Source organism: Danio rerio, chromosome 4 (assembly GCF_052040795.2).
Source record: "Danio rerio strain M-AB ecotype USA chromosome 4, GRCz13ab, whole genome shotgun sequence".
In the NCBI taxonomy this organism is placed as follows: domain Eukaryota; kingdom Metazoa; phylum Chordata; class Actinopteri; order Cypriniformes; family Danionidae; genus Danio; species Danio rerio.
This window is the reverse complement of record NC_141024.2, coordinates 9,104,508-9,117,318: the sequence shown is the minus strand read 5'-3', so window position 1 is coordinate 9,117,318 and position 12,811 is coordinate 9,104,508. Positions and strand designations below refer to the sequence as shown.

At 36.3% G+C, this 12,811-nt stretch overlaps 1 protein-coding gene across 6 annotated transcripts in view; it reads right to left on the bottom strand.

The window, feature by feature from the left end:
- Positions 1–4,148: 4,148 nt before the first annotated feature.
- wnt5b (wingless-type MMTV integration site family, member 5b) overlaps positions 4,149–12,811 on the bottom strand; it is a 139,027-nt gene continuing 130,364 nt past the window's right edge. For 3 of the 6 annotated variants that reach the window (XR_015481774.2, XR_015481775.2, XR_015481773.2), the window contains 2 exons: positions 4,959–7,404; positions 4,155–4,895 (listed from right to left, as the gene is read on the bottom strand). Coding sequence is in view for 3 of the 6 variants with exons in the window: in NM_130937.3 (NP_571012.1) it covers positions 6,946–7,404 (459 nt within the window). In the remaining 3 variants the exon portion in view is untranslated. 6 annotated transcript variants of the gene reach the window in all.

Here is a 12,811-nt window from a genome sequence, read left to right as displayed (position 1 = left end):
TGTCTTATACTTGAACTTAAAATGTAATGGAAATGAAGCATTTTCAATATTTTTATAAACTGTATGTATGTATGTTTGTGTGTGTTATATATGTTATGTATTTATATTATAAAATTAATAATAGTACTAGTAATAGTAGCAATACCAAAATCAAAAAAAAAAAAAGATTTATTCAAAATAACCCATAGTTGGGTGCTAAAAATCTATAGTTGGGTTATATGTTGGCGTATCTTTAACCCAAATATTTTAACAGAGTATAGATAAATGGACAGACAGAAAGACAGACAGATTGATTGATAGGTAGATTTGTATAATTAAATTAATTAAAAATGTAAAGATATCTAATTTATTACTAATCGTACGTTATTAATTAAAGTAGACACTTAAATTTAATAAAATGTAAAATACTTTTGCAACTTTTATACATTTAAAAATAAAAAAATCCAAATAAATAAGATGAATAAGACAATAAGTTTAAATGTTTTTGTCTAATGTCTAGGCCACAATCTACACTTAGCTGTGAATCAAATTTTCACATAAACCATATCAAGCTTAAGTAAATAATTTGTAGCAATCATGAAAGTAGAAGAAAAACGAGACTCTGCTCTCAGTACAGCGTCAGGATGTTTGTGTGGTATTCTTGGCCTATTTGGTGGTGAATTTCCAGTCTGAACCAGCTCATAGTGTGTCATCTAACCATAAAACCCAGATACCAAACAAGATATGAGATACCAAACAAGTGTAACATGTTCCTCGGTGCTCCATCCTGACATTAAAACAAGTCGATGGCCATTCAAATCATTAAAAAACTCACCTTTTTGCAACCCATGATGTTAGATAAGGGCGTGCAGACTGAACCCCACCTGTTAAAACTTCATGTCCCTGGTATTGAGCCAGAGCCGCTGGAAACTCTCAACCTGTATGTGGAAATGGAGTTTGTGCCAGGTCTAATTAAATAACAAAAGCAGTGAGCTGACCTGCTAATCACCTCTTATGAACTGATGTTAGCAGTGAAACTAGTCTTGACTAGTGAAAAAGAGGGTGTGAGCTGAAGTACAGGAATTTTAATTCAGATGTTTGTGTCTGGTGAGATTTAAAGAAAAGCAAGCGTCGCCCCACCCAACGACCCAGTTCAGCAACATAAACATAAAAAACGAGTCATTTATTAGTTAATATCAAAGTATTCATGAACCATACTATAGTAAAGTGTACTTCACTGTATATATTATTGTGTTTATAACGCTTTGGTAATCAATGCTACACCATATTGTATTAAAGGAATAGTTCACCCAAAAATGAACAACCCTTTACTCACCCTTTACTTGTTCCAAATGAGTTTCTTGAGTTTTGAAAGCTGAAAACCTGTAACCATTGACTTTTATAGTATTTGTTTTTGCTGCTATGGAGGTCAGTAGTGTTCAGCTTTCTTCAAAATATCTTTTGTGTTCAGCATAATAAAGTAAAATAACATTTTGGGTGAACTATCCCTTTTAAAATAGTGAAGTGATAAATACTGTAATTTAGACTACTTTAGTTTTTACTAGTAAACTGTGGTGTACATTAACATTTAGTCATTTAGCAGACGCTTTTATCCAAAGCGACTTACAAATGAGGACAAGGAAGCAATTTACACAACTATCAGAGCAACAATGAATAATTGCTATAGTGTATTGGAGTATACCCTATAGTTTTAGAAAACTTGATACAATCTTGGGAAATTAGTAAATATTTTACTATAATTATTTATTACCACAGCAAGAACTGCCACAAGCATTTTAGTATGGTTCACCAAAACTTTAGCACAGTGTTTCTCAACTACGTTCCTGAAGGACCACCGGCGCTGCACATTTTCCATGTCTCCTTAATCAAACACACCTGATTCAGATCATCAGCTCATTAGCAGAGACTGAAACACCTGTAACGAGTGTGACGGACAAAGATGACATCCGAAACATGCAGTGTCGGTGGTGCTGGTTGAGAAACACTGCTTTAGCATACTATACCTTACTATATATTATTTTTTAATGTGATACATTCATTAATTTAAAGGGGAATTTTGGAGTGATTTCCCAGTGATGGGTTGCATTTACTGTGTAAAGCATATGCTGGATAAGTTGGTGGTTCATTCTGCTGTGGCGACCCCGGATTCATAAAGGAACTAAGCCGAAAAGAAAATGAATGAATATTGGAGTGAGTGTAAAGGTTATATAGTTTAGTTTACAGCCTATTGATAATGTATGCTTGCATCAGTAGGAAAAGACATGAGCAGGATTATATGACTCATCTTCATATCACTATGCAATACATAACCTCGTGATGTTATATCTGATGGATTAAAGGCCCATTCAAAGAACTAGAACTACAAAGATAACTAACAATAAAGCTATCCTCAGCAACATACGATAACCTGCTGTTTATTATACGTCATCTGATTTTCTGAATATTAATGTACGTGTACCATGTTTTGTATGTAAATTAGAACTGTCTGGGATGCATAAAACAACATTTAAGTACACTGATTTCATCAAATGTAAAACTTCTCAATGATTATTGTATAGATCAGGGGTGTCTAAACTGTCCTGGAGGGCTGGTGTTCTGGAGAGGTTGGCTCCAACCTTAATCAAACGCATCTGAAGCAGGCAATCAAGCTCTTACCAGATATACTAGAAACGTCCTGGCAGGTGTGTTGAAGCAAGCTGGAGCTAAACTCTCCAGGACCGAGTTTGGACACCCCTGGTATATGAATGCAAATGTGTGCGAGTGCATAGGTGTCATTGTTAACTAATGACCATTTTTGTGGATCAATGTAAAAATGGGATTGTTTGGACAGCATTTGTCATTTGCATGTCAAAAACAAAGTCTAATGAAATAAAATAATTCATTGTGGCAAAATGATTCGATATTGCCCACTTAAACACTCTTAGTGCCCTCATAGTACACTTGACGTACACATAACAAAATCTGCTTAAATTTTCATGCCAGAATTCGAGCTGTTTATGCACAATTTCCATCACTGTATTTTAACAAATACAAAAAAGTAGGCTTTCTCCTATTTTAAATTGTGAAGATTTTGAGTTTCTGTTTAAAGGGTATTTCTGTGGTGGCTTGAAAAATGTAATAATGACAGTTTCTCCATAAAAGAGGAAGCTGTTGTAAAAAAAAAAAAAAAGCTGTCACTGAAAAAAATCCAGGACAGATTCATCCATGTACCAATATTCATTGATAGTCATAGCGCCACCTGCCAGGAAAAGAGAGTTATAACTCATGTGTAAATGACTCTGACAAATTCCTTATACACCACTTGACTAAAGTCTTGTCATCGTTACATTTAGTTTGGGGCGTGTAAGAGATCTGCAGAGTGGATGGCAACATCAACAGCCTGAGGTATCAAGACATTTGTGCAGCCCATTACATTACAAACCAAAGGAGAGAGCAAATTCTGCAGCAGGATAGTGCTCCTTCTCATTCTTCAGCCTCCACATCAAAGCTCCTGAAAGCAAAAAAGGTGCTCCAGGATTGGCCAGCCCAGTCACCAGATATGAACATTATTGAGCATATCTGGGGTAAGATGAATGAGGAGGCATTGAAGATGAATCCAAAGAGTCTTGATGAACTCTGGGAGTCCTGCAAGAACGCTTTCTTTGCCATTCCAGATGACTTTATTAATAAGTGATTTGAGTCGTTGCAGAGATGTATGGATGCAGTCCTCCAAGCTCATGGGAGTCATACACAATATTCATTCTGTTTCCACTGCAGCATGACTTTATATTCTATACTGTACACTATTTCTGTTCAGTGCTTTTTTCTAATCAAAGTCAGACCTTACTGTCCTAATTAAATCATTAAAAATCAAGGCATGATCATATTATATTTTGGTAAAGAAAAGCGTAATCTAAAGGCCGTTTCCTTTCATATAAGCCACTTCTGATACCAAATGATCATCTAGAAGTCAAGTTATTATTTGTTGTTTCTAAAACTTGAATAGACGACAAGACTTTAGTCAGGTAGTGTATGTACGTAAAATAAAACGTCACATTTTTTGAAAACATTATTGTGTGCATCCCATCATTCTTGCAGTGAACAGGCCTGAAGTCATTCCACAGAGCAAACAGAACAAATTCAACAAAGTAAAGCAGCTGAGCGGATAATAATAATCACTATTCATATATTTTTTTAATATTACTGGTTTGAATGAGGTGGGAATACACACAACAAGCATATGATCACAGGGCAGCAAAAATAAAACGTTTTTTTCTCTCTTTTTTTTTTTTGGAGTGAAATGGTAAGTGTTATCTGCATATATGACGGACTGTTATATATTTACAAGTGTAGTTTTCCTCCAAAGCATTCAGGAATGAACAAAAGAGCTCATTGTTTTGTTCTGACGATGGCAGAGTTCCGCTCTGATCACTCATTCCATCCAGTGGCCAGTAATAGTGTCTCTGCTAGCATATAAATCCCCAGTAAAAAGCTTCTTTTTATCAAAAAATAATAATCAGAACAATACATATGATGTATAAAATGAGAAGCAATTAATAAAATATAATCTGAACCACTAGTATTTGGTTACTATAATAGTTTTGCAGTCCTTATCACGTAGCCTTGACTCCCATCCCCCCGATATTTTTTTTGTTACCAGACACACTTTCATAACCATAAGGCTTTGAACAGTTTTAACACAAAAAAAAGAAAAAAAATGTGACAGAACAAACAATATTCTCGGTTCTAGACTGATTTCAAGATGCACTCTTAAAAATAAAGGTTCTTGAAGAAACAGTTCACCCAAAAATGAAAATTTCTCAATCAATTACTCACCCTTGACTTGTTCCAAACTAGTTTGAGTTTTTTTTGTTCTGTTGAATACAAGTGAAGATATTTTGAAGAATGTTGGAAACCTGTAACCATTGGCTTCCCTACTACAGATGTCAACAGTTACAGGTTTCCAACAAGAAAGGAACTCAAACAGGTTTGCAGTGGTGTAAAGCAGCTACAAATACTCAAACGACTGTAGTAGTTTTTCTCAGGAATTGTACTTTACTAAGTAGTTTTAAAAATGTCTACCTTTACTTTATAGTGCTGTGTTGGTACTTTTACTCCACTACTTTCCTTCAACCTGCAGTCACTACTTTATCTTTTCTTGTCAATGGGAATTAGAACAATCAGTCCTGTGCTTCCTGTCCAATCAAATCGCAGAAGGTAAATCTCATCATAACGAACCACCTCAAGACATGTGCGCTTTATACATTTAGCAAACTATTTGGAAGCATTAAAAGTGTCCCAAGAAGACGTCCAAAATCTTTACATGCATTGACCCAGAGACTGTTAGATGCATGTCACTGATGAAAGGATGACAGATGTTTACTGTATGATGACCGAAATAGCCTTAAACACTCAGCAGGCACAAGACGTCAACATGACGTCAGATTGACATTGTACCACAACGTCGAGGGGACATTGCATTTTGTTTGGAAATGAAAATAGGGTTGACATCAAAACCCAATGTCAGTCCGTCGTCAATGTCCAACATCCAAATTAAAATCAACCAAATATCAACGTCTAATGATGTGACATTGTGGGCATGTTACCACTATGACGTCTATCAGACGTTGGATTTTGGTTGCCATACCTGACGAATAAATGTCAGTTCTTGACGTCAATTTAAGATGTTGGCTTGATGTTGGATTTTGGTCACTTTCTAACACAACCTAAAATCAACCAAATATCAACATCATTTGACATCATTATTGGACATCAAAATATTGTCCTTAGACGCTGACATCACAACCTAAATCTAACCTAATATTAACTTCTTATGACATTGTGTGTCTGCTGGGAAATAACCAAATGCACTTCAGAATGTTACGTTTACACACATCCACAAATTACATGTAAATGCATCAGCTTTTTACAGAGTAATACTCACTATTCACTACTCTTGAGTACTTTTGAAAGGTCATCCTTTGTGTAATATTTACTTGCACAACATTTTTAGGAAAGTAATGGTACTTTTACTTAGGTATGATTTTTCAGTACTCTTTCCACCACTGCAGGTTTGTAACATGTTGTAACACAACGACAGACTTTTAATTTTTTGGGTGAACTGTCCCTTTAGTTGGCGATCACTGGTTCTATGAAGAACTTTTAACATCCACACAACCTTTTCATTCCACACAAGCTTTTTTTTTTTAAATGGAAAATGTTAAAAATGTCTTCACACTAAGAAATAGATCATTCTATAGAACTGCAAAAACCCTCTGTTGGAACCTATATATTTAAGAGCGTCTATACGAAAGACCCTGAAATGCATCACTTTCACCACATGAAGGATAATGGAAGGATTTTTAGTGTGTGCAAAAGTGTTGGACTCAGCATTCCTGCTTTCATCTTTCACACGTCTCTCCAGGAGGAAACGCTCGTGCGACGGGTAAACAGGCAGCATTCTGTTCTGGCCATATCTCTGAGATCATTATGACCTCACAGAACGCAGCGTCCGAGAATTCCGCATTCCGAAAGTTCTTAAGAGCTCTGACATCAGCAAGGTGGAGTGTGTGTGTGTGTTTATGAATTGGAAGGCAATGGGTGGGTGATGCGCCCTTGATGTTCCCCATCCTATTTCTGCGCCTTTTCCTCGAGTCTCTAAAGAGTTTCTTGTAGCACAAGTCAAGAGTTCCTTCCTCTCTTTATGAGAGAAACACAGCTTGAGCCGGAATGCATCACACCGGTGCCTCCTTTTTCATCAATGACGTCCAACGTGGATCCTCAGGTCATTAAATTACTATCAACGGCACACGTACACTTATTTATATACTTATTTTAATTTGTTGCTATTTAATATATCATTTTTACATTTAATTATCTCTAAGTTGCCCCTCTGGGTCCGTTAAGGGTCCCGTTTCTTCTCCTGCTTAATTGCTCAGTGCGTCTGTCCCCCAGTTCTCACGTCTGCTACTTGCACACAAACTGGTCTACGAGTGACGTGCAGCGTTTGCACTTGACATAGCAGCACCAGTGGAACTTGCAGTGGCAGCGCTCATGTTTGTAGGTCTTGAACTGGTCGTACCCGCGGCCGCAGCACATGAGCTCGCAGCCGTCCATACCCTCCGAGGTCTTGTTGCATAGGCGGCCTTGGGTGCCCAGAGACCCAGTGGTTTCATTGCGCAGGCAGTAATCCGGGCTGGGGTCGATGTAGACCAGATCTTCACCTGTCGGTGGGTTGAATCGATTATTGACCAGCTCTAGTTTTCCACGTCGGTTAATGCGCATGGCGGCGGCGCTGTCGTATTTCTCCTTCAGGAATTCTCCAACACGCCGGAAGTCGGCCAGCTGGAGCCAGCAGGTTTTCAAGCTGCACGAGCCTGAGACGCCATGACACTTGCAGGCCACATTCGCTAGATTATACACCGCCTTTAAGAGAGAGGGAGAGAGATTGAGGGTAGTTATTTCAATGAGCAGTGAACCAAAGAATACACACATAACAGGGATTCCAAACATGCACTAAAACTTTCATTGTCCAGAGTGAGTTTTTATATGACTGGTGAAATATACTGATGGTGTAGTTGTAAAAAGCAAGCACTGAAGGAGTAGATTTATGTTTTATTTTCATGGCATATTGCGGCTGTTTGTATTTGGTCTGCATGGTAAAATCAGTTGGCTAGCATAGGAAATTGTAAAAACATTTTGCTATATTTATGAATTAGGAAATTGAGCGATTGATAATATTTTGTCTAACCTTGTACACAATAAAATATATGTTTTACGGTATTATAAGCTTTGCATACCCTAAACCGGCTCTGTGATTTCATTTACTTCCGCATTCTTTAAATTTTAAAGGCCCGTACTGGCCCAATACCCCCATAAGTGGTTCTGTTCTCTCATCAGTTGAAATAGAATAACTTTTGCATAGATTATGATAGAGATATTTAGCTTTTTCCTATGTTTACTGACATGTGCAGGAACCACCTAAATTAATTACGGCGACCAACAGTAGACCACACAGAACCTAAAAGGTACACTTTCAAATTTGAGTTTACAAAAAAAGTGCTTCTTTTTTGGAGGGGTTTATTACAACATGGACAACATACACAATAATTTTTATTACTTTCGACAGTGTTTAATGAAAATTCAAAGGATTTTCTTTAAAATGATACCAAACATTTGCATTCACACTGCATGTGGATTTGGGAAGCTTTTGAATCTGGGTAGGCAAAATCGAGGTGGAAACCAAAATAGCACCCCAAAATAGACTTTAAGAGGTTAAATGAAACAATACTTTTTCTGCAGTCATTCTGACTAAAAGTGTTAGCTTTAATTTAATGTGTGTCATTGTTTTAATTGAAACAGAATTCAAAATAAATAACTTTTTAGTTCTTTAAGTTCATTTCTTTAAGTTCTTGTGAATAAAAACGGTTGAATTTCCAGCTTTTATTGCTACTTTTTCAAAGACAACACGAATAAATAAAAATCTCAAAGTGCCACCTTCTTATAAAATGAGCATTTTTTATACAGCCTCCTATGTTTATATACAGTTAGCTTATTATTCAGTTATTATGTTCAGTTATGGCGTCATGGTTTAAAACTCATAAAATATAAAGGTAAAAAAACCTGTCAACACAATTCTAGAATAACTATCAAACAATAAATGCATAAATCTGAAATGTGGAATTAATAAACGTTCTTACATGCATTCACATAAATATATATGTTACATATTGTTCACTGATTATGGGGTCAGTAAAACTGACAAGTGTTCATTTAAATGCTAGAATAATGCTAATCATTGTGATTTTTTAAAAGCATTCACTCTTGCAACCACAAACCTTTTCCTGATATTCATAGCAACAACACATAGTTTTAAATTCCACAATTAAAGACTTCCCAAAGCAGCAAAGTAAAAGTTTGACAGAACAACAGCGCCCTCTGGAGGGCTCCTGAGTCCAGCGCCCTGGTCTATAAACTGAACCTGCGGGGCCTCAGGAGGCCTTTGAGTTTACGGTCCCTTTACAAACAGTGAGAGCGTTTGGAGAACAATGGACTGAATAGTCATTCTGTTCTAGAACACACAGAGAGCCTTCCTGCTGAATCAATTCAATGAAACCCCCAGCTGAATCAATACACAGACGCTCGACATATTGTACTAAACCAGCAGCGGTTTTCCCTTTTCCTTTTTTAATTATTTTACTTGTATCATTAATAGACTTAGATCATTCTATGAAGTTGGTGCAGAAGCAGAAGGCCATATCAAATAAATATATATTTACACATTTTAGAGAAACTCTTGGCTAAAGTTCAGGATTCACTGAAATAACATAAAATGAAAGTCATCCATGTCACTTAAAAAAAAAGTAGACGGCACATAAAACAATTGAGTTGTTCCAAAAAAACCTCAAGAATTGTGTTGTTTTAACTTATTTTATATGTATTTCAAACAAACAGCAAACCTATTTTTTTTAGTGTAATAGCTAATGCACAAAAGCATGCTTCACACTGGGTCAGTTTTCATTTCTGTGTGGAGTTTGCATGTTCTCCCTGTGTTCACGTGGGTTTCCTCCGGGTGCTCTGGTTTCCCCCCAGTCCAAAGACATGTGCTTTAGGTAAACTAAATATAAGCTAAATTGTATGTAGTGTATGTGAGTGTGTGCAGGAGTGTGTGGGTGTTTCCCAAAGCTGGAAGGGCATCCGCTGCGTAAAACATATGCTGGATACGTTGGCGATTCATTCTGCTGTGGCGACCCCTGATTAATAAAGGGACTAAGCCGAAAAGAAAATGATTGAATAATTTACACTTCAAAAATGGTGTCAAACCTCATAAATGTTTGATTTTCAAAACTTATTTTATTATATGCCTAGTTTTTTAAGCATATTTAGGTTCATTATTTAAACAATCATGCATTTCCAATTCTCCAACTGTATTTATTTTATTTTATTCAGGGCTGATAAGGCTGATAAGAAATTAGAGGACACTGATAAAATCATTTTTAGAAATATAATGCATGATTCTCCCAAAAAAAAAAAAAAAAACACAACACCAAGGCTAAACCAAGCCACAACAATGATTGAAATAATATTTATGTAACTTTAAGGCAGGACTCCACATTTTCCTCATTGTACACTTCAAGAAAGTTTAAAAAGCCCAAAATTTCACTATAACCAGCAGAATGAAAATTAATTATTTATTATTTATATGTTTAAATATTTGTTTCCCCTTATACTATCTTGACTGTATATTCTTGACTGTATCACTATTCCAAGTCTAAAGACTTCCTAGGGAGGACATAATAAATGACCCACAATACTTCTTCATTATTGAGGCTGTGTAGTTTTTCCTTATAGCCTTGAATTTATTTGATGTAATATTAATGAAAGACTACACTACAAAAAACTGTTAACTAACAGTGTCTGTATCTTATGATTCACAAGTGTTATTTACGGTTGTGAATTGAATTATAGAATCTTGATCTCTGCTCTCTCGACTTTTGATGCTGAAAAATCAACTTAACAAAGTGACTTTTACTGAGACTTATTAGTTTGAAATGATGCAATGTATAAGGAATGAACCGCCATCATATTCAGCATATGTTTTACACAGGGGATGCCTAATGAAAGACTCAATAAAAATATTATATCCTAAAATAACACTTCTTTTCTCATTTTTATCACAATTTCATGTCTAATAACTTTTAAGGAACACAATAGACAGGATTTAAAATGACCCACGATACACAATATCTCTTCATTAATGAGGCTGTGTAGTTTTTCCTTTTAGCCTTGATCAAATTTGATGAAAGACTACACTGTAAAAATATCTGTTAATTAACAATGGAGTGTTTTCCATTTATTTACATTTGTGAATTGCATTATGAGACCCTGATCTCTGATCTGCCAACATTTGATGTTGAAAATTCAACTTAATGACTTTTCATTGAGACTTCTGTAGTTTAAAATAATATAAAGTATAAGAAATGGGACCAGAATCGTACATCACTGTGCTTAACATAAAATCATAAGTACAGTAAATAAAAAGTATGTCATGCCACAAATGTCAAAAATGGGCTGATGGTTGATTTCTGTGAGTTGTTCTGTAAGGGAATATGTCACTCATTTGGTACTCAGAATTTTTTCTTTATTAAAAATACTTTGCAAATTTACAAACCCTGTCATTATCCTTGTCCTCAGCCCAATTGAACCTACAGTTTTATTTAGAAAAATAAAACTTCAGAAATAGTAAAGTTTAAGTTGTTATCATTCACGTCAGTTGATTAAAAACATGAAATTATAAATAAATTCCACAAATAATTGTACAATTGTCCCCATGTTTCGGACACAGATATGCATTAAATGTTAAATAAAATGCGTGCAATACACTTTTAATGCTATGAGGAGAAGCTGACAGTGATCAAGGAGGCCTTCTATCATTGAATTGTATGATTTTAGGCTTGTTTTTGATGATTTTTAAAAGAAAGACAAGCTTAAAGTTTGGACCCTGTCACATTTTTTTTTATTAAAATGTAAGTTTCTGGAAGAATGTCCTATATGAAGAAGTAAGTCTTTAAAATATCAGAAAATGTACAGGCAGTTTATTACAAGGTTTTTGTTCCATAATTTACAACACCAACTGAGACAATATTCCACTTTATACTATTAAAAATGTTAATAAACGTCTCTTTTTCAAACATTTCAAGGTTAAAAGTTGTTGGAAGAACGATTGAGGTCCCACAATGCAATTTAAATCATAAATATACTGTTAATTTACGGATATTATTTCATATAGTCAAATAACCCTTTGCCTTCCGATTGCATAGATTTCCATGTCTAATAACTTCTTAGGGAAGCAAAAGACAGGATATAAAATGACCCACAATACTTCTTCACTATTGAGGCCGTGTAGGCTATAGGCATTTTGGTTTAGTGTCCTGAAAGAGGGCAACATTAAAGACATTTCTCAGTGTGTTTCTCTGTCATTTAGCAGCTCCTCCCTTTAACACCTCACGTGAGAACACTTAACGGTGGTCTTCAGCAGCTGTTTAATCCTCCTCCTTTTTTTTTTACCTGCTCGCACACAGACATTAAGGGGAGTTCCAGCACCTTTCAAGTCTCTGTCATCACCGGCCCATCCTGCATACCTGTCTGCAATCCAGAAACAACACACACAGTTGTTTTTTCATACTATCTCGCGTGTCAAGCTGCAGTTCCGCTATTTCGTCCCAATAAAGGCTTTGTGAGCAACATGTGCGTCCAACTGGAAAAAAAAAGCCGCGGCTTCTTTCTTTTATTCTGCATCTCCTCCTCTGCTTTTCTCTTTTTTTGGTCAAAGTGGTCAAGGTGTGATGGATGGACGGGTTCATTGGAGCGTTTTGAGGACACGCATGCGGAGCGCAGCACAATGGGACGGGGTCAGGGGCGTCTGTGGGACGGGGTCGAGGCGGAGCACTGAGACGCAACACTAGCAGCCCTGGAGGTGGAAAGATAAGAGACGCGGGACTGGAGGAAAGAGGCTAAAGTAAACAAAGAGAAATCTTTACTACGGGCTACAGTAAAACAAGAAAGTGTTGCAGGTTTACAGGGGACAAGAATGTGCCTGTGGAAGTGGGATGCATCTTAATGTATTTTTACACTGTTTTACTCAGCTGAACACACACACACACACACACACACACACACACACACACAGTTTTTTCTTTAAATAATTCCTTCATTCATTTAAATAATTTTAAATATTCATCAGGGGTCGCCACAGCGAAATGAACCACCAGCTTATCCAGCATATTTTTTACGCATCGGATGCTCTTCCAGCTGCAGCCCAGTACTTGGAAAC